The sequence below is a fragment of the Muntiacus reevesi genome, chromosome 8, assembly GCF_963930625.1.
Source record: "Muntiacus reevesi chromosome 8, mMunRee1.1, whole genome shotgun sequence".
Taxonomy (NCBI): Eukaryota; Metazoa; Chordata; class Mammalia; order Artiodactyla; family Cervidae; genus Muntiacus; species Muntiacus reevesi.
The window spans coordinates 51,552,836-51,575,215 of NC_089256.1; the positions used below are offsets into that span (position 1 = coordinate 51,552,836).

The following is a 22,380-nucleotide window of genomic DNA, read 5'->3' on the forward strand; positions in this document are numbered from 1 at the left end:
ATTGGGGAGAAATAGACTTCAAAATAACTTCCCTTTGGAAATTCAGAATCTAGAGGTAGAGCTTTATTTCTTTTTATCATATGACTTTTTTAATTGTCATAGTCAATCTGGCAAGAAAGTGATTCTTATATAATACATTTTTGAACTATTAAAGAGTCTGTCTTAAAACACACTCATGCACATAAACATCCCTGCACACCTGTTGCCCTTGACATAAGAAGTGTGGATGCTACAGAGCATAACATTGTAGCAGTAAAATAATTTGTCTGTTTGTTACTGTTAGAGGATTACCATACTCCTCTTTTCTCAGATGTCTGTTCTCTTCATGCGTGTGTGTGTGTGTGTGTGTGTGTGTGTGTGTGTGTGTGTGTGCGCGCGCTGGGGGGTTGTTGGGAGGTGAGGGCGGTTAGGAGTGGATCTTCACATGTTGTGTGTTCTTGGGGTTGCAGAGTGCTTCCCAGGTTAGTTTTCAGGGGTACCAGAACAGGTGCTGTGGTGATGGCAACAACCTTGTCTTCTTATGAAACATGATGTAATTATTTCGAAGTGATTACCTTTGAGTCACAGATGACTTTCGAGAATTACTGTGGAAGACAAGATTTGCTGTTTCTGGGTAAGGAAATTGGAAGATAAAAGGCTGATTGATTAAGCTGTGTTATTCACATTTGAGAACTTTTAATAACTGTTGTCAACAGTTATTAACTCAAGTTATAAACACACCACTCAAAATTTGTGTGTTTGATACTGATTTCTATGCTTTTATTTATGAATTTTTTTTTTAAAGGAGAAAGTGTTCCAGTGACAAAAACTAATTTGCCAAATCCTTCAGTGGACATGAAAGGAACGAGAGATGAATTATATAGTCCAGAAACACATAGACGACACACTTTGTTTTGTGGAACAACTGTTATTCAGACTCGTTTCTACGCTGGAGAACTTGTCAAAGCCATAGTAGTTAGAACAGGTAGAAAATACTTAATCTTTTCTTGCATGGTTTAGCACATTTGATGCTTATTGCATGTTTAAAGAGAGATTCTATTTTGAGAGATAATTATCATTTTCTGATAGAGTTGCTATAGAATCATTTTCTTCTTTACTTTTTTTTTAAAAAAGGATTTAGTACTTCCAAAGGACAGCTTGTTCGCTCCATATTGTATCCCAAACCAACTGATTTTAAACTCTACAGAGATGCCTACTTATTTTTACTTTGTCTAGTGGCTGTGGCTGCAATTGGGTTTATCTACACTATTATCAATAACATTTTAAATGAGGTATGTACGTGGGAAACCTTTAATAGAGTTTGATTTTTAATTATCACATGTGGCTACTGAGGATTTGAGATGTGTCTAGCGAGACTGGAAAATTGAAATTTTAATTTAAATTAATTTAACTTAGAGCCATATGAGACTTGTAGCTATTATGTTAGAAAGTACAGATGTAGAAAATCATTATAGCAGAAAGTTTTTACCAGGTTTAGATGGTCTTTTATTTGCTTTCTTGTGACTTAAAAAAGGGAGGAGTGATCACATACTCCCCAAAAGTTTTATTCTTTTTTCTTTTTTTTAACCTCTGGTATATACAGCGTTAAAATTATTTGTGATTACTGAATTGAAGATATTTCTAAGGCACCTTGTCAGATTTCTTTTTTCTATTCCTTGTAGAGACTCTGATAGTGGTAAGAGTCAATATCTAGTAATGTTGTTTACTTTAAAGTATGTAGTGTATGAAGTATATGAGGCTATTAAAGTAGGAATTTTTTTTAAAAAAGCTCTCATTTCACAGCCCACTGACGATTCATTGAGCTTTCTATTTTGCAGCATCTCTAAAAGGGAAAAAAATTATTTATAATTAATAGGTGAATATATATGTGCTTTATATATAAAATTAAAGAAGTACTCATTGGATTAATAAATATTTAATATTGGGGGGCCTGATATTTATTTTTATGTTAACTGTAGGTTGAAGTTGCAGATATAATTATCGAGTCTCTTGATATCATTACAATTACTGTGCCGCCTGCACTTCCTGCTGCAATGACCGCTGGCATTGTGTATGCCCAAAGAAGACTGAAGAAAGTGGGTATTTTCTGTATCAGTCCCCAAAGGATCAACATCTGTGGACAACTGAATCTTATTTGCTTTGACAAGGTTGGTTCAGTTTCATAATCATTCTCAAAGGTCACTTTGTAGTTTTGTAAACCTAAAGTATTTAGAGTAATGGTTTCTGTGTTCTTTATCAACTAATTTGCATACATTTGAAAAGAAATGTTTTTCTAATTTTCCTTTTTTAAAACTTATTTGGCATCTGTATAATTTTTATTATTATTTTTTCAATTTTTATTACTTTGGATATTGCTTATTTGCCCAAATCTGCAATTGACCAGTCCTTCTAGAACTATACCTTGTAGTAGTAGTTAAATTTATTTGCTCTTTCGTGTTTTTAACAGAATAGACTTCATACAGATATGTTTCCTGGAATGTTATTGCTCTGAAGTATATACATTTAGTGTTTGCTCTATGATTTTATTGAATGTGTTATAAAATTACAAAGAACACTGATTATATAATTTCATGTGAAAAGGACAGATTTTTTTACTTGTTTGAAATACAGAGGGTTCTCCTTTCCTCATGTGGGATCAGTTTTTCTGAAAGTTCAGAGAACTAAATCTTGACCAGCTTCTTCCGGGTAACTGACATGATACACATTTGATTTTTGTGTGTCATCTTTATTATCAAGAAAAAAAAGTGAGGTGTATTTTATTAAGAAAAAAAGAAGGTTGTAACTTAATGACTGTTTCATATTAAATTAATCTGTTCAGAAAATTTTATCTATGTTTGAGCTTTTTTGGAAATGTTTGAAAAGTTTTTAAGCAGACCCAGAAATGGAAAAAAAGATGCAAGTGAAATAAGCCCTCATTTACCCATTATCCTACTTAAACTTTAGTTAACCAGCATTTTGTCAGTCTTACTTTATTGTCCACTCATTTTGAAGGTGGCAGCATCAGACATTATATTACTTTATCCATATACTACAGTATGTAGCTCTAGAAGATAAAGTAATGTTTTAAAAACACATTACCACAATACTATTATCACTGCTTACTACTACACTTAACAGAATTAACAGCCTCTGTATTACCTAATATCCAGTACATATTCAGGTTTCCCTGCTTTACAGTCTGTTTTCAATTGTAATCCAATACAGATTGCAGTGATTGCAGTTAATCGGTAACCATTGTTTTTCTTGCCTTTCTTTTCCAGTCATCTTATTGGAGAACCCAGCTTATTTATTTCCTGAATTTGGCTGATTACACTTCTTGATGTCATTTAACTTTGTTCTTCTTACCTATTTTGGCTCCATATGCCCTAATCTCTCCCTCCTGTGTTGGCATCCATTGTGATAGGTTGAGTGGTGCATTGTTCCACTGTTTAATAACACAAGCACATAAGTATACATTTCTACACATATCTCCCCCAACCCCACCCACATAGAGGAACTGTACCAAGGGAGTGTTCTACACCCTTGTCCTCAATTTTGTCTTGAAAGTTATTTTCTGTAAGCACACACACAGAGATCTTACTCATCTCCTTCCCCCTTGTATATCTGTATAGCACTCTATTTTGTAGACATAGCATAGTTTTTCATGATTTTGTAAATGTGTTTTTTTTTGTTTTTTTTTAAAGACTGGAACCCTTACTGAAGATGGTTTAGATCTTTGGGGGATTCAGCGAGTGGAAAATGCACGGTAATTATCAGCTAGATTTGACCATTAGTTGTTGTTGTTCAGTCGCTCAGTCACGTCTGACTTTTTTTGACCCCGTGAACTGCAGCATAGCAGGCTCCCCTGTCCTTCACTGTCTCCCAGAGTTTGCTTAAACTCATGTGCATTGAGTTAATGATGCCATCCAACCATTTCATCTTCTGTGTCCCCATTTCCCCCTCTCTTCAATCTTTCCCAGCATCAGGGTCTTTTATTAGTTTATTTTTAATAAATATATTAATATATGAAACATTTAGACATATAGAAAGTAATACAACAGATAACCCTGTACCCACTACTGAGATTAAACAGTTGACATTTTGCCATATTTGTTTCAGATCTCTGAAGCAGAAAGATTTTAAAAGATTTAAAACATTACAGATACTGCTGAAGTCTTATCCTATCCCTTTGTCTATCCTTGCCGTTGTTCTGAAGTTGTGTTTTTATCCTCACATGTTTTTATAGTTTACTTCCTGTATATCTACCCATAAACAGGATCTGTCCATAAAAGAGTATATATGACTGATATGTACTGTATGTGTTTTTGCCACCTTTTGGCCTTATAACATGTTTCCAAGATTCCTTCATGTTGATCTGTATAGATCCAAATTATTAATCTTAACTATTTTTTAGTATGCCATTGTGTGACTAAACCATAATATTTGTTCTTCAGCCAGAGGGCAGTTTCAATTTTTCTCTATTTTTCCTTCCACACTCATAAACAGTGTTGCAAATTAAAATTCTTAGTGTTACAACTCCTGTGAGTATGTGGTTGAGTTTGAGTAAACCAGTTTCTTCACAGTTTCAATACTGGATCATACAGCACATGTGTGGCCACAGCTCTAGTAGGTATTGTCTGCTTACTCTCCAAGCGATGGTGCAAACTCACTCTCCCTCAGTGTATGGCTGATTCTATTGCCCTGCATCCTTGCCAAACTTGGTATTGCCAGACTTCTAATTTTCCCAAATGAATAGCTATGAAATGTTATTTCATTGTGGCTTTGTTCGGAGTTTCTTCATTGCTTATAAAGCAGAACATTTTTTCAAATTTTTGGAAGGAGGATTATTTGGCATTCTGTGCATTGTCAGTTTATATCCTGATTTTTTTTTTTTTTAATGGTGTTGTTTGTCTTTATCTTATTCATTTGTTAGAAGTCCTTTGTATTTTCTGGGTGATAATTTTTTTCAGTACTATGTGTTACGAAAATATTTCTCCAGTCTCTGTTTTATATTTTTTTACTTTGTTATTGCTATCTTTTGATGCTTAGAAGTTTTACTACTATAGTTGTGTTTTTGCTGTTTTTTTTTTCCCCCTCTCTTGAAAGTATAGGATTTTAGTTTATACAGTTTGAGAGACTGTTGTTTGGTTCATGTAATGTCAGAGTTGGCACATCTTGGTAAATAGCATATCACATTGTGAACTCACTTAGCCCTAATGATGCCTGTTGCTTTTTAATTCTGTTTCATCGAATATTTGTGTGCTTACATACCAGCTTGCTCTTGCCTAATATATGCCTATGTATCTTTTTTCCATCTCTTTTCACTCTTTCTCTGCCATTGTGTTCACATTTATTGTGATTTCAGATATATTTGAAATTATTTCTACCACCGACTCTCTTACCCCAGTTCCCACACACAGTTTTCATATTTCTCTCATTTTTCAGAATTTATACATCCTAATCTTTATTACTTGTCTGTAAGTTACTAATATTCATATTTAGAGTCTAAAGTCTATGAATGTCTTTTTTTTTTTTTTTTAAGATTTTATTGCTTCTGTTCTAAATTTTGGTTTTTTGGCCGCAAAGCATGTTGGCTCTTAGATTCCTGAACAGGGGTTGAACCTGCACCTCCTGCATTGAAAAGTGAAATCTTAACCCTGGACCGCCAGGGAAGACCCTATGGGTGTCTTTATTAGTTTCTAACTCCATAAAACCTATGGACTGTAGACTACTTTTACTTTTACCTCCTTTTTTGTATGCACTTGTTGTATAGCATTTTATGATTTTTGTGATTTTGGTTTCATATGCAGTCTACATGCTAAGATGTACCTAGATTAATGGATGGGTTTCGTAACCATTGCTTCTTATATCCCATTCCTGTGGATTAAATTGCCATATTCGTAGATATGTTAGTCTTCTTTAGTAATTTTTTTTTCCCTCCTTTGTTGTTTAGAAAATACTTCTTTATGCTTGATTTCTGCAGTTTCACCACGATCTTTTTGTTTGTGTGGGACTAATTTTGCTTCTTGATTCCAAAGATTCATTCTTTTCATAAATTCTGGAAAGTATGCAGCTTCCTTTTATTCCCATTGTGGCTTTCCTCCCATTCTTTCTCTCCATCTGGGAATCCTAACCATATCCTGGATAATAAATTTCATTTGGTTTTTTTCAAATCTGGCTCTCTCCTTTCCCCACCATGGTGTCTTGTTCTTTTTCAAAGTCTATAATTTTGAAATGCCTTTGCATTCTTTCAGATTGCCATTCTATTATCTCCTGTTTATGGGACTCTAATTCTGTCTTTGTTGTGTCTGTTGAGTTGTGAGAATTCTTTCCTGGTTCATTTTTAAATTATGGATTCATCCTTAGTGGAATTTTTTGGTGAGACTCCTTTGTAGCTGTGTTGTGGGAGTGCCTCTCCAGAGAGTTTTGACCTTTCTTGGCCAAAAGTAGTGTCAGTGGTGCCAGGCAAACTTTAATGTTACTTTTATAACTTAGGGATTTCTGGACTGGACAGTAGCATATATATTCAAACCCAGATCCCATCCTGAGTAGCTTAATGGTTCAGACTTCAGGCCCTGACACCAGACCTCTTGTGTTTGAACCCTTGCTTTGCCACCTGTATACTGAGGCTTGGCAAGTCCGTTAAACCCTTCTGCTTCAGTTTCCTCATCTATAAAATGGTGATAATAAAACACCTTTTGGTGGTATAGGATGAGATGAGGCAAATAAATTTAAAGTTCTTTGAATAGTGCCCCATACATAGTGAATATTATATAGATATAACTATTTTCTTGAACTTTGAGTGGGGGAAAAGAGATAAGCTTGTTCTTACTTATGCATTTGAGTCTATGGGTGAATCTTTTCTTTTTCCAAGGTTGTAGTTCTTCAAGAGCATCTTGGTGAAAGGGATTCTCTCAGTTCCAACTTCCTACTTTGTATGTGGCCAGGGCTTTGTCTCTTGTTCCTGTGTAGTTTTTAAAACCGAAGGCCTTATGTGTACTGAGAGGGCTCCCTTCCCTTCTTCCTTCTCCCCCTGTAGTCACAGCGTTTGTTTAAGGTCACACCCCTTTGGTTGTCCTTTCCCTGTTTTTGGCACTTATAATTTTCCCTTTCTTTCTTACAAGCTCAGTTTTGTATTTGAAAGGTAGTGTGTTACATAGTCATTTTATGTTTTTGCAAGAGAGTGTTTGTGTCTTCTAATTTCCCATATGTTCATAGGCAAGATTTTTAATTATTATTTAGTATGTAATATTTTCTGTACTGGTACGTCTGGTCTAGTTATTCAGAATCTAAGATAACACTATATTTTACTCATGTATAATAATTTTCATGGAAGAAAATGTTTTTGAATGTCAAAATCTATAATGAAATTAATACATGCAATATGTGCATAAATGCAAACATTTTATTTCTACTTTTAAAAATAATAAAACCTGAAAAGTTCTGTTAAACTACTGTCTTCAGTCTTGGGGTTTATGAATCTAATTCAGTGTGTTTTCTGTATAGTTTTCTTTTGCCAGAAGAAAAGGTTTGCAGTGAGATGTTGGTAAAGTCTCAGTTTGTTGCTTGTATGGCTACTTGTCATTCACTTACAAAAATCGAAGGAGTGCTTTCTGGAGATCCACTTGATTTGAAAATGTTTGAAGCCATCGGATGGGTAAGTTCAATGTTTTAAAGTACAGTTAACTTCAGGAAAATAGTAAAAATTAACTTACAGAAGAATTATTTCTTCAACTTGTTTTGATTTTGGTCTGTCTCATACTATATAAGGAACTATGTAATTTCTAAAGATATGTCACCAGAGAGATATTTACAGTTGTGTAGAAATTCTGCTTTAGTTTAATTGACTCATTCAAACAACCTTTAATAGAGGAAGACCTGGACCTACTCAGGGCTCTGCTTTATGTTTACAGGAAAAAGCAGGATCAGTATCTTGAGGCAGTAGGTCTAAGCCGTAAGGTGATCGCAGTGACTCAGTTTGTTGGCCATAGGGAAAAAGTATAGTGATCATATGTCTTCAGTCCCCACATTCTACTTCCTGTGTCCTTTCTGTCTCTCTTCCTCAACACGCATGTGCACATACACATGCTCACAGAGGTTTCTGTTTGTTCACGTCTTTGTTTTGTCATTGATTATTTTAATTTCTGAGTGTTTGCTCTGGTTGTGAGTATTTTCCAGCCTCGAGTTCTTGTTTTACAGGTATTAGTTTGTATTTAAAGTTCCCTTCTTGCTTCTGAATTCTTCATTTTCTCTAGGTTCAGTGTTTCCCCCTTCCTGTATGTAATCTTCTCCTTTATACTTTTAAAAATAATTGAGGTGTCATGGACATCTCTCTGTTGATTTTCATTATATTTCTTCATCCTACTTTCATATTTAAGAATGAAGGTTTGATTTGATAGTCTGGGTAGCTGCTGTAACAAGGTTTTTATCCTTGCCCATATGTATGTTGGTCCTGAGAAGTATGTTGGTATGTTGGTTTTCCTGGGAAGGGTCTTCCCTGGATGCGAAGGCTGCCTGGGGGAGCCTGTTGTATTGGGGCCCCATCAGCAGGCCTTGAGCTCAGGAGAGAAGAAGTAGTCTTTTGGTTGCTTTCCCACCCTCTCCCACAGTGCTTGCACAGGCAGTACCCTGGAATACTGCCCCTCATTTTAGCAGCCCTTCCTCCTCTCAGGGATGTAGTTTATATCTATAGAGTATGACCTCTGTGACTTGTTTTTTCTTTTGCTTTGATCAGCTATTCTGACTGATAAGTTTGATCCCACCTCTCCTCTATGTCCTTTTGTGTTTATCCTGGGCTACTGTTTCCTTATTGCTGTATCCTGCCAATGCAGGAGAGTTCAATGCGAGTTCAATCTCTGGGTGAGGAATATGCCCTGGAGAAGGAAATGGCAACCCACTCCAGTATTCTTGCCTGGGAAATCCCATGACAGGAGCCTGGTGGGCCTACAGTCCCTCAGGTTGCAAAAGAGTCGGACATGACATAGCAACTAAACAATAACAACAACAAGCTGGAAATCTAAATTTACATCTTCCTACCTCAGTGAGCTCCTGACCCAGTGGTTCTCCTAACCATATCTGAACTCTGCATATTTTTAATCCTCTTCTGTTAGCAGCAAGGAATCTCTGGATGATAGACTAAAAATTTTTGGAACTGCAGGGACCTTCTGTATTTTGCAGAACTAGTCTCTAGACTTAACTGGTTATAGGAGCAATATTAGAAGTTTTTCTCTATTTCTTTACTAACCTTTACCTCCCCTCTCCCACAGGTTACTAGGACTTTAAAACTAGTTTTATTTATATTTTGTTTTACTTAAAAAAGAAAGAAAAAACCTTAACCGAAGATAGCCATAATGTTTTATTTTAAAATGGAACCAGTGAGTTGAATTTATGAGTTTCATGAATCAATGTGTTGATTATTTTCCTTTTAGATTTTGGAAGAAGCAACTGAAGAGGAAACAGCACTTCATAATCGAATTATGCCAACTGTGGTTCGTCCTCCAAAACAGCTGCTTCCTGAATCTGCACCTGCAGGAAACCAAGAAATGGTATAGAACTGCTTGATAATACTTTCGGTGCTCACATTTTCTCCTCATTTTAAAATATTGCTGGAAGATGGAATTACATGTCCTTTTAAAAACTCTAATGCAGATATGAATATCTTTACTGCATTTATCAGAAACTATGCCTGGTGTGATGCAGGCATTCCATGTAAAACATTGAGATTCAATTCTCAGTGCTGTTCCGTTCATTCCTACTTACCAAGTAGCTTAGAGCCTTGTGATTTAGATACATGGTGGTTAAGACTTTTGCATCTGTATTCCTAGGATTTAATAAAAAAATATGTGGAAGCTTTTATTTTTAGGTTAATTTTTAAATATATACCTCTTAGTTTAAGAACTTAATATGTTAATATTCCTAGGATAGCAGAGTGTTTTAAAATACTCAAGAATAAACTTTTTTTTTTTTTTTTTTTTTAAGAAATGGGAGCTGGTAGAGAAGCGGTCTTAAACCTGACTTTGAAATATTAAAAATTCCATGTTGTTTTCCAAATAATTTTTTGTGGATACGCAGTTAAATTTTTTTTTTTGTTTGAGTGTGTTAATTGGCTTAATCTGTACTTTTACTTTATTCTTTTTGTCTTGTTTATTTTTAGGAGCTGTTTGAACTTCCAGTAAGTGAAGAATGTTTACTCATTACCTAAGTATATCTTTAAAAAATTCTTTTTAATTGAGGTATAGTAAATATACTGGTGTATCTGTTTTAATTCTTTGAAAAATAATGAATGGTTTGTGCATCTTTCGAAATTCTGTAGGCTGTTTATGAGATAGGAATTGTCCGCCAGTTCCCATTTTCCTCTGCTTTGCAACGTATGTGTGTGGTGGCCAGGGTGCTCGGGGACAGAAAGATGGATGCCTACATGAAAGGGGCACCAGAGGTCATTGCTGGTCTTTGTAAGCCTGAAACAGGTAAGGAAGCAGCAAGGCTTTGAGTGAAATTCTGGTATTTGTGTAAGTCACAGTTCTAACAATGACCTTCGTTTTCTCTTTTTTAAAAGTTCCTGTTGATTTTGAAAAAGTTTTGGAAGATTACACCAAACAGGGCTTCCGTGTGATTGCTCTTGCACACAGAAAATTGGAGTCAAAACTGACGTGGCACAAAGTGCAGAATGTTGGCAGGTACACGTTGATGAGTGGTTTTACCTACAGTTTTTCCAATAAGGCATCATTTATGTTTATGAAAATCTTGTGCAATCATTTATACTCAATTTATTATTTATTAGGTAAATTATTATTGGATATGTGCAAATATATAACATAACTCAGTGTTTTAGGCAATTGAGATAAAAGTACAACTCCCTGGAACTATTTTTAATTTATTTTCTCAATGTTTATTGAGTGCTTGCTATGTGTTGGGCATGTTCGAGGAACATAGTTAAGTTTTTGGTAAACATAATTTTACAGAAATTTATTTTCCAATGATCTACAGTTATTCCTTGGTATCTATAGGGGATTGGCTCCTGGACCTGCTATGCAGATTCAACTGTGGATCTTGTAGTACTAATAGTATTTATTGAAAAAAATCCATGTGTGAGTGGGCCCACACAGTTCAAACTCATGTTATTCAAGGGTCACCCATACTTGCTTTTGCCTAGTAGTTGAAACCACGTGCTCATTTGATCAGAGTATCATGAATCACAATAAATACATCTTCCACCCTCACCACCAAAGGTCAGATGGCCATTATCAACATCACACTTACCTCCAGTTATAGCTATGTTTCACATTCAAAGATTGTCCTGTTACAGTAAGACTGATCTAGCCTGATCTTTTGAAAATAACACTTTTGGTTAGGAATATTTCATGGTGTACCTAGTATTTCAAAGCAAAAAGAAAGATTTGTTGGCTGTCCTGCTAATTCTGCCTATCTGATAGACTTTTCTTTTCCCATCCCCGCTGTCATTTTCTCTAATTCAGGGACTTAGCTCTTTTCTCCACTTTTTCTTTGTCTAATCTGTGTACACACTCTGTCCATTGAGAGGTCTTTAACATTCAAATCTAATACCAGTCTTCTACCTGGAATTCTTATAATAATTGGCTCCCCATCACCTTTCAGAGGAGTTCATGATCAAGAATATAAATCAGGAAAGAAACAACGAACACATACTTAATTTTTAAAAAAGGGTAAATGATACAGATAATTATCAGAAAAGGACATATAAATGGCTACTGAATACATGAAAATGATGAGACACTTCAGTTTTGGGGGAAATACAGAATTAAACCACAACCAGAGTTTTTTCTTCAAGTTTACTAAATTCAAAAGATTGATGCTATCTAGTGTTAGCGAGGGCTTGAGAAAACTTTAACCAAAGTATTGCTGCTGCATTATTGTAAATTCATAAAGAACTTGCATAATACTTATTAAAATCTAAATTTACTTATGCAATTTGATCCAGCGTGTACAGTTCAAGGAATTCAGCCGAAAGAAATATGCTATGTGAGATAAGATTCAAGTTTAAATAGTGTAAATATCATAAATATGATAGTGGTTAAATTATGAAGTATTAATACTTCTTTTAATTATTCTGAGCTCATTAAAGGAAAAGTGCAGTGTTTATAGTGCAATCCCATTTTTCTGGATGAAAATTAAGGGAGTGGAGTGGATAGCTAAATAATAACTGAAAGAAAAAGCAACTTTAGGAGTTCTACCCATTAAAACAGAATATTGGGGGGATTTGACCTAAGCAGGGACATAAAAAAAGCAGTAGTAATCAAATGGTTTGAGGCATACTTGTGATTAGGAGCCACACATGTAAAATACTGTATCCTGATTCCTATGAAGGGTACGTTAGAGTCACCTTTCTTTGCAGCTTTGCCTTTGGCCACTCCTCCTCCCTGACCTTAAAGACTGAGAATTGAGTTGCCTCTGGTTCTTGAGCCTGTCTTTCAGGCAACCTTCCAGCCTTGGACCAGCTGTTCCGTCTGCCCAGGATACCCTACCCTCCCTATCAACTTTTCTCTCTCTCTGCTTTCCTTCCTCATCTTTCAATCAAGATCTTCTCTGTGTTTCCATTCTACCTGTGGAAACAGGTTTTGGCATTTCTCTTATAGCTTGAACCTGAGTATTTTGAATTGATTATTGTACTCTTCATTAATTAGAGGGCAAGATTTCTATGACCAGTATCATTCATAGGAGAGTTAGGAAACCGGCTGCAGGCAGAAACCAGTACAGGAAGATGGTTACAGAGCTTTGACCCAGTAGTTTCACAGTGGTACAGCTTTGTGCTTTGAAATGCATTTTCTAGTTTCAAGACTTATTTCTCCTGTTACCTCCAGCAGTATCATTTGTATTAAGTTTTCTAACTATTCTCTAATATCTTTACCACCCATTGTATAAATTATATAATTTTAAAGATGTTTAGATTTAGTTGCTGTTTACTTAAGCACCCTTATAGTTTAATTTTGTGCAGAAAAACCACTTGGTTAATCCAAGTCTGAAATTTTGGTCCCTAATTTCAAACCATGCTTTCCCCATTGAAGAGAATATTTCTGTAGTAGGATTTCAATAGCTTTAGTTTAAGAATGCTGCTATCACTGAACAGACTTCTCTGTTATAGTACTGAAGCACATATTATTTTTGTGTGATCTCTTTGCTTGCATGTCTGTTTCCCCACAAAAGGTTCTTGAGAGGAGGTGGAGTAGTAGTGTTAGTCACTCAGTCGTGTCTGACTCTTTGCGACCCCATGGTTTGTAGCCTGCCAGGCTTCTCTGTCCATGGGATTCTCCAAGCAAGAATACTGGAGTGGGTTGTCATTGCCTTCTCTAGAGGATCCTCCTGACTGTGGGATTGAACCCAGGTCTGCATTGCAGGAGGATTCTTTACTGTCTGAGCTACAGGGAAGTTGAGAGTAGAGATCATGGCTTTTCATCTTTGACCTCCCAGTGACTTGTGTGTATTTAGTGCATAGTAGATAATTACCTCTTTGAAGGAAGAGCATCTTGATAACTACTGAAAATTAACATTGTAGAAGACCCATTTTTGGGTCCTGAATAGATCTCATTGTTGGACTGCTAATAGTTTTTGCATCGCACTTCCAAGATCAAGATTTTGATCAAGAGTTTTATAAAATTCCTCAAAGACTTGATAGTGAATTCAATATAACTGTTGAATGTGCCTGTGGTACAGTTTTTTCCTTTTCTCTTAACATTTAAATTAGGGTATGTTGTGTGGGAAGACAGTAAGGAATAGGTGTATTTTACGTTCATTCATTTTGTAGGTAAGATACAAGATGAATATTCCTTAGTACTAGAAGAGTTCTGTGTCTTACAAAGATATACATTTCCTAAGAATCTTTATATACCCATGTTTTAAAGGGTAAAATTTAATTTCAAAATGTATTTCTTGGGAATTACTTTTTCACATTTAAATTTTTTAAGGTTGAACTCATAAACTTATATATTTATTCAGCATATAAAATGTTTTTCGTTTATAATTGTTGGCTGTTTTAAATTGCCTTATCAACAAAGTGAACAAAAGCTTGTTCTCTTGACTAAGTCATTATGTTAAAATTTCTTTTTCTGCAGAGATGCCATTGAGAACAACATGGATTTTATGGGATTAATAATAATGCAGAACAAATTAAAGCGAGAAACCCCTGCAGTACTTGAAGATTTGCATAAAGCCAACATTCGCACTGTCATGGTCACAGGTTAGACTTTATAAAAGGACACACGAAAAAATTGCGTGTGACTCTTAGAGTTCATGTTATCCAATATTGAGGAATGATCAGTGCATTATGAAAGCCTACTTCTTATTATATAATTTCATCTAATACTGCATTATTATCTTATAAGTCAAGTAATTAAATTTATCATAGCGTAGCTCCATCCTATGTTGCCCTGTTTCAGCTCTGAATACTTTTCTAAGATAGAGGACAACTTCACAATACACTTTGGAAACCCTTTAGATCTGTTTATAATAAGTATAATAAACTAGCGAAGGACATACTATAAATATTCAGCTATGCTCTTTTTTGTTATCTCTCTTTAATCATGTTTCTTATAGCAGTTATTTTCCTTTGCTTGTGTTAGTTGTTTGTAGATTTGTTTTCTCTACTAGAATACAAGATTCTTGAGGATTAAGAATATGATTGACTTATTTTGGGATTGTCTATAATTTTTAGAACTGTGCCACCAGATACATGGGAAGTGATTGGTTAGAATTATATTTTTATATATAGAATAGTATATTTATTATTGTTTGAATGTGTAATAGTGAAAAGAGCCATTTTTTGGTTTCTTTCTTGACTGCTGCATTCAAAGGATTCTCTTGGTGTTAACACTGTTGATAATATCAGATAGTTACCATTTCTTAACTGTGTGAAATTGTGGCAGCTCTAAAGTTTTCTTTCTTAGCAAAGAATCAGATTTAAGGCATTCACTTTATAACATTTATGTGTTCAGTAAGAGACTTATAGAGAAGATCTGCATATGTTTTTATGTTTAGAAACTCTGAGGTCCGTCTGATACCAGATTGCTTAAGTAACCAAATTTATTAGCGTCCCAGCAATTCTTGGTTCTAGTGACTTTGCTTCAAAGCTCTTTCTGTCTGTATCGCTTGTCCTTGTTGTCCTGCCATGACAGAATATGGTATGTCCCAAGAGGGTCTGTCAGGTCACAGGAAGACATGCTTGGAAACAGTGGGTGGGATTAAGGGAAGAGGAAACAATGGTACCTTTGTTCTGGTAGCAGTGGTCTTCCCAAACCTTTGCCGTCTTCTGTACATTTGTATTTTCCTCCTTGATCTTGTCTTTACCAGTGTCCTTAATACTTTCCTCTCATGACTGAGAAGTTGTCTCTCTTGTTTCTCTTTATGTTTTATAAAAATTGTATACTTGTTACTTTGCTTTGGTGTGTGTGTTTGTGTGTAATCTTGCCTTTGTAATTCACTTTTTTCTTTATGTTGTGCTCATATTCTTGTACAGATTACCAGTCACTCCGTGGTTATTTCAACAATATTTATTGAGCACTGTCCCAAGCATTGAATGGGTACCCCTAGTGCAGGACTCACAAAGGTTGAGAATGTATTTGACTTTAACAGTTGTGGGTGAGAATGTTCTGACTATTTAGTATCTATCTTCTTTTGATTTGAGACTTCCTTTGATATATGTATGTTCTGATTAACTTTTAACTCCAAGATAACTTTTAAATTCCAAGAGTTAGGACTATACATTAACTTCATTTTGCCCAGCCCACTCATGGGGACTGTGGTAGATTTTCTGTAAGTACTTGTTATTTAATACATTTATGTTTTCATTTTAATGTTAATGTATTTTCAATGTTTTGAAAATTAGGTGACAACATGTTGACTGCCGTCTCTGTAGCCAGAGACTGTGGAATGATACTACCTCAGGATAAAGTTATTATTGCTGAAGCATTACCTCCAAAGGATGGGAAAGTTGCCAAGATAAATTGGCATTATGCAGACACCATGACACAGAGTAACAATTTATCAGCAATTGACCCGGAGGTAATGTCAAGTAGAGTTTTCTTTTTTGAAGCTTGCTTGTTTTAATTTATTCTAATAAAAAGTGGTGCATTAAAACTCAACAAAACAAAAAGTTAACAAAAACAGAAGCCTGAGCCGTCTCCTCAGAGAATTGGATTCACTAGAATGGGGTCAGATGCAATATCTCAGTGTTTAATTTTTGATGTTTTTAGCCAAAGTTAAGAAGCACAGTTATATACTATAAGAATCCCAATTATTTATTCTATTTATCCTATAATCCCAATTATCTATCCTGTTTTTATCCTATTTAAAAGTAGTGGTAAATGGTGCAGATGGTCCATAAATTTGGCTCATGGATCATTTCAAATTGAAGCTGATATTTAGACTTCCTTAAGTGTTATTCTTTAAATAAGCAATATAGATGGATTATCTTAAAGTTGAATTTTCTTTAACATTCAATAAATGTTTAACACAGCGTTTTATATAAAACATCAAATGAAAAAATTTAGTTTTGAATCAAATATATTCAAAATAGGATTTTTTTAAATTTGATCTGGCTGCCTGAATACTGTTCTGAATATCTTATACACAGGCTATTCCAATTAAATTGGTCCATGATAACTTAGAGGATCTTCAGGTGACTCGTTATCACTTTGCAATGAATGGAAAATCGTTTTCAGTGATTCTGGAGCATTTTCAAGACCTTGTTCCTAAGGTTAGTGATTTGGGTTATGTATGTTTTCATATGACTATATGGCAAACAGTATTTTAAAGAAATTTCATGTTTTTTCCAGTTGATGCTACATGGCACTGTATTTGCTCGTATGGCACCTGATCAGAAGACCCAGTTAGTAGAAGCATTGCAAAATGTAGAGTAAGTATTGGTGGGTCTTGTTTTTGTTTTGTTTTTGTTGGCCACACTGCATGGCATGCAGGATCTTAGTTCCCCGACTGGGGATCCAACTCGTGTTCCCTGCAGTGGAAGCTCTGAATCCTAATCACGGAACTTCAAGGGATTTTCTTTTCCTATTTTTGTTTTTTAATATTTATGAATTGTAGTTTTGTTTTCAAAACCAGAAAAGTAACTAATATTTCATGTATATAAATGTGTCAACTCAAAGACAGGTAATCCTCTTTAAAAGAGACTTCCTGGTGGCTCAGTGGTAAAGAATCCACCTCCAAAGCAGAAGACTGGGGTTCTCTCCCTGGGTCAGGAAGATTCCCTGGAGGAGGAAATGGCAACCCACTCTAGTATTCTTGCTTGAACAATTCCATGGACAGAGGAGCCTGGTGGGCTCTAGTCCATGGGGTCCCAGAAGAGTTGGACACGACTTAGTGACTAAGCAACCAACAAGTGCTTATTTATTTAAAGTACATATCCACCATTCCTCTTCTAGGTGATATCCATAAGGTAGAGTTCATTCACTCAGCTTGATAGAAGTAATGTTACAGTTTTAGTAAATAATGATGTTTTCAAGTTTTTAAAGGAGAAATTTTTACTGATTGTCTTAAAAGTAAGTACCGAAGACTAAGCTGGCCGGAGTCCTTTGTGCTAAAGATTAGGCAATTGAGATGTCCATGTGATAGAGATAGAGCAGTGACCCAAGTCATTTGAGTTGTAGGTTGGTGCTATTTTCGGAGTAACATGCCTGTGGTCATTATAATGAAAAGATTCATTAGTTAGCAGTAGGGGAATCTTAGTTTGTTAACTCTTCCTAGTACCATACTGGAGGAAATCTTAAATTAAAAGTTGTGTATTTCAAGAAATTAATAAAAATCTTAACGTAACTTTTGTTTCTTAGTTACTATGTTGGGATGTGCGGTGACGGTGCAAATGATTGTGGTGTAAGTATAGACTTTGTGATTTACAGTTCTTTCTCTGGCTAAGTCAAGTACCCAAAACTCAGAAGAATTTTCTTCTTTAATCCATTTAGGCTCTGAAGAGGGCACATGGAGGCATTTCTTTATCAGAGCTCGAGGCTTCAGTGGCATCTCCCTTTACCTCCAAAACTCCTAGTATTTCCTGTGTGCCAAACCTTATCAGGTAGTATACATTAGAAATCTTCCTATTATCTTTTTGTAGCTTGGTCTATTAATATAGAAAAAAAGGTCATAGAAAGTAACATGAATTTGTTTTAATGGTATGTTAGTGTACTTGATCTGTGATGCTTTGGAGTAGATTGATTGCTACTCCTCACTTCTTCCAGTTCTGCTTTGGCTTAGTTCTTTTTGGCAAAAAAGTGCATTGTTGTAACTTGAATGTTGATGTTCATCTGTCAAGATATAATTGTGGTTTGGAGGAGGCATTTAGAATACTTCTGTTCACATGCCAACATTTTTTTTCACAGGGAAGGCCGTGCAGCTTTAATGACTTCCTTCTGTGTGTTTAAATTTATGGCTTTGTACAGCATTATACAGTACTTCAGTGTTACTCTGCTGTATTCTGTGAGTACTGACATTGCCAACAGAGATGGTACTTAGTGTTAAGACATTTAAATTAAAAATATTGGGCATATATGTTTCAGTTTGAATATATTCATTAATTGTGAAACTTAAATAACTCGCACCTATAAATTTTCCTTTGGTTTACTGAATTTTGAGTAGCAAATTGAAAATCTCGTTAATCTGGAATAGCATTTTCTTTAAGGCCAGCAGCTGTGGCTTCAGCCTTGTGAATTAAAGATAACTGTATTCTTTTTTTGCCTTTAGCACAGATTGGACTTCTTTTTTTTTTTCAGAACTCTTCAAAATGTCAAGCTGTGACATATTTTAGAATTGCAGTTAACTTTGCTATACATTTATAAGGAAAGGCCAGAATGAGAGAAGATGTTTCACCTGTACTTTTAGGCCTTGTGTAAACAAGTGATGTCCCTAGGTAGTCCGTGGATTTTGTGGTTGAAGTGATCTCACTTTAGATTTTTCTCTGAGTGAACATTGGTGAGATGCCAAGGAGTCTTTGTGAAACTATCCCTTTTTACCATGTGTGGGAAATATCAGGAGGGATGGTGTTGGATATTAAGGAAGGGTCAAGATACTAATTTTCAAGAATGTTAAATATTGTGGGTAGAAGTCTGTGCTTTCTTTTTGCCAAAAAACTTTTTAAAGGTTTTTATTGAATGGATTTTTAGAAGCTACCTTTTATACTAATATATTAAATTGTAAATATGTTCTGTTTCACTAATCTAAAAGCAAATGTGTTTAATTTTTAAGCAGGCCAAGTGTCATTTTGAAGTCGTCATTATTGGGGGAAAAAATTAAAACCAACGAGGAAAAAGTTAATAAAAGCAGGGGGAAAATAGTATAAAAGTGGTACTGTAAGAATAGTTCCTGAACTCTATTTAAAAAAAAAAAAATCCTTTCTCTAGATCTTAAGTAACCTGGGAGACTTCCAGTTTCTCTTCATTGATCTGGCAATCATTTTGGTAGTAGTATTTACAAGTAAGTATTTTGTTTTGTTACCGTTTTTAAAGCATAGGAAATTCTGATGTGGCTTATTAAACTTTGGTGAATTTTCATGAACAATTATAACACAGTGCACATCTTTCCATTTTCTGTGTAAGGTTCTTTTATTTCCGGTTGTTTATATTTTGCCCCATTTGTTTTATTCTTTCTCCATTTGTTTCTGAAATATTTGAGACTATGTTTACATTATCATGCCCCTTTGCCACTGAATGTTTTAGTATATATTGTCCCAAAGTCATTCTCTTACCTAGCTAAACAACAGTTATAAAGACCAAGAAATTTAACATTGATACAATATTACCTAATCCATACCTGTATTGGAGTCTTGTTGTGTGTCCCAAAAATAACCTTATACCCATTTTTTCCCCCTAGTCTCTTGGCCCAAGATCTAGTCCAAACTCTCAAACTTCATTTAGTTATCATATCTATTTTGTCATCTTTAATTCAGAATACTACATTCAGCCTTTTGGGGAGGCTTCTTGATGTTGACTTTTATGAAAGATAATCAGTTATATGGGTTTGTCTGATGTATGCTCATTAGACTCAGGCTATGCATTCTTGGCAGGAATATCAAAGAAGTGATGCTGTGTCCTCCTGAGTACATCATATAAGGAGACAAGGTGTTGGTTTGTTTCAGTATTGGTGATGTTAACATCAAAGTAAATAATGATGGTAATGAGATATGATCTGTTTAATCGTATGAAAATTCACAAGTCCATACTGGAAATAAGTAATTGGGAGAGAAGGGAAAGCTCTTCCTTATAGTAGAATGCTAACTAACAATATAGAAGGAATGATTGGCTTATACAGTGGAAAGACCCTCATCTTATTGACATTTTAGAATAATTTTTTGTTGTGGGGGTACTATTCTGTGTTTCAGGTTGCTTACCAGTATCTCTGACCTCTACTCACTTGATGCCAGTAGCACTCTCCCATTTGTGACATCCAAAAATATCTTCAGACATTGTGAAATGTTCTCTGGGGGTCATACTCAATTTGGTTGCGAACCACTGAATTTGAGTCTTTAGTGAATGCTGAAACTAGTGAATGGAAGTCAATAAGAAACAGGATTTTTTACACAGTCTTAGCATCCTTCTACAAGTTACTTATTAATTACAAAGAGAAAAATAGAAATATTATGGTGGAGAAACTTGGCAGCCCCCACATTAATAAGTGATCAAAGTCTTTTTTTAATGTTACTGTTATGTTTATATAGTTTCAAACCTTTGTTAATGTCTTCTTAAGAGGAAGAAATATGTATTATTTTAACTGTAGGTTTACAATTAAAGATTCAGAAATAAATTCCTAGTTAAACATATAAGGGTGGTGATGATATGTGCTTATATTTAGTATGCTTTTTACTTGTACTGGTGTTTACTTTGACTTTTAGTAGACTAAAAAGTACTCCTGAGCCATTTCTTGAAAAAGCCTAAATTGTTCACTTTTACAGATTACATAAACATGTATGGCATCTGGGTTGGTTTTTGGAGATTTTTCATGTTAAAGATTTGTTAGAGAAAAACAGTTTTTTTAAGTTCCTAAGTGAATCTGAATATGTATTTTATAATAACAAATTAATTTAGATACAAACCTTTCCTCTCTTTCTTCTCAATGTAGTGAGTTTAAATCCAGCCTGGAAGGAACTTGTGGCACAAAGACCACCTTCAGGTCTTATATCTGGAGCCCTTCTCTTCTCCGTTTTGTCTCAGATTATCATTTCCATTGGATTTCAGTCTTTGGGGTTTTTTTGGGTCAAGCAGCAGACTTGGTATAAAGAATCACATCCGTATTCAGAGTAAGTTGGTCAATCCATTAAAAAGAAAGTGTAGAGTATATGGGGTTGCAAAGAGTCGGAGATGACTCAGCTAACGACTGAACAACAACAGCAATGTATGTGCATGTAATAATATGTTTAAATTTATGTAAAAATTGCATGCAGCTTGATTACACATTTAAATAATTTGACTTGCATTTGACTTTATCTCTTGGAAGATGGTCAGGCCAGGTCCTAATAATCATGACCCAGATGGAAGCACTGGACCAGTTTCTTAAGTTGCTACTGAGCCTTGCTTTCCTTATGTGTAAAATGAGAGAAGTGAAATGAATTACTAGGGTCTCTTCTAAACTCAGAATGTCTATGTGTCTAAATTTTCTACCCTCACTTTGGGAAATGATATTTTGAAACTTAAAAAATTTGAGTAAAAGTATTAAGTGGACCTTTTATTTGTTTATGAGCTGAATGTTTTCCAGTTCACAAATTATAACATTTTTAAAATTAATTACACATAGGTAAACTTAAAGTCTCTCTACCTTTACTATGCTGAAAGTGCGTGCTCAGTTGCTCAGTTGTGTCCAACGCTTTGGGACCCTGTGGACTGTAGCCTGCCAAGCTCTCTGTTCATGGAATTCTCCAGGCAAGAATATTGGAGTGGGTTGCCACTTTATCCTCCAGAACATCTTCCTAACCCAGGGATCAAACCTGCTTCTCCTGCATTGGCAGGCGGATTCTTCACCACTAGCGCCCCTGGGGAAGCCCCTTGCTAGAAGTACTCTGCAAATTAAGAGTGGGGAAAGGGTTTATTAAAAATGAGGGGCTTATTAATTAATGAAGTTTCTTTCGTCTAATTTTTTAAATTGACTGGAATGTGACTAGAAAGAAAAATTGGTTTCCTTTGGACATAGATACTATGTTTACTAATACAAGGGTTTTTTTGTGTGTTGTAGTGCTTTTAATACAACAGGAATTAATACAACAGGAAGCCTAGATGGGAACTCTTCACATTTGAATGATGAAACCAATCCTGATAAACATAACATAGAAAATTATGAAAATACCACAGTATTTTTTATCTCCAGTTTTCAGTACCTCATAGTGGCAATTGCCTTTTCAAAAGGAAAACCCTTCAGGCAACCTTGCTACAAGAATTGTAA

General features: G+C 35.1%; 1 protein-coding gene across 3 annotated transcripts in view; it reads left to right on the top strand.

Moving 5' to 3' along the window:
- Positions 1–22,380, top strand: part of ATP13A3 (ATPase 13A3) — a 77,901-nt gene that overhangs the window by 34,168 nt on the left and 21,353 nt on the right. For all 3 annotated transcript variants that reach the window (XM_065943056.1, XM_065943058.1, XM_065943057.1), the window contains 19 exons: positions 785–964; positions 1,114–1,271; positions 1,959–2,147; positions 3,684–3,745; positions 7,486–7,636; positions 9,408–9,524; positions 10,133–10,150; positions 10,292–10,445; positions 10,535–10,655; positions 14,064–14,188; positions 15,833–16,008; positions 16,580–16,702; positions 16,782–16,861; positions 17,790–17,832; positions 17,922–18,031; positions 18,336–18,432; positions 19,353–19,425; positions 21,067–21,244; positions 22,174–22,376. In XM_065943056.1, coding sequence (XP_065799128.1) covers positions 785–964; positions 1,114–1,271; positions 1,959–2,147; positions 3,684–3,745; positions 7,486–7,636; positions 9,408–9,524; positions 10,133–10,150; positions 10,292–10,445; positions 10,535–10,655; positions 14,064–14,188; positions 15,833–16,008; positions 16,580–16,702; positions 16,782–16,861; positions 17,790–17,832; positions 17,922–18,031; positions 18,336–18,432; positions 19,353–19,425; positions 21,067–21,244; positions 22,174–22,376 — 2,358 coding nt within the window. The remainder of the gene's footprint in view (positions 1–784; positions 965–1,113; positions 1,272–1,958; positions 2,148–3,683; positions 3,746–7,485; positions 7,637–9,407; positions 9,525–10,132; positions 10,151–10,291; positions 10,446–10,534; positions 10,656–14,063; positions 14,189–15,832; positions 16,009–16,579; positions 16,703–16,781; positions 16,862–17,789; positions 17,833–17,921; positions 18,032–18,335; positions 18,433–19,352; positions 19,426–21,066; positions 21,245–22,173; positions 22,377–22,380) is intronic.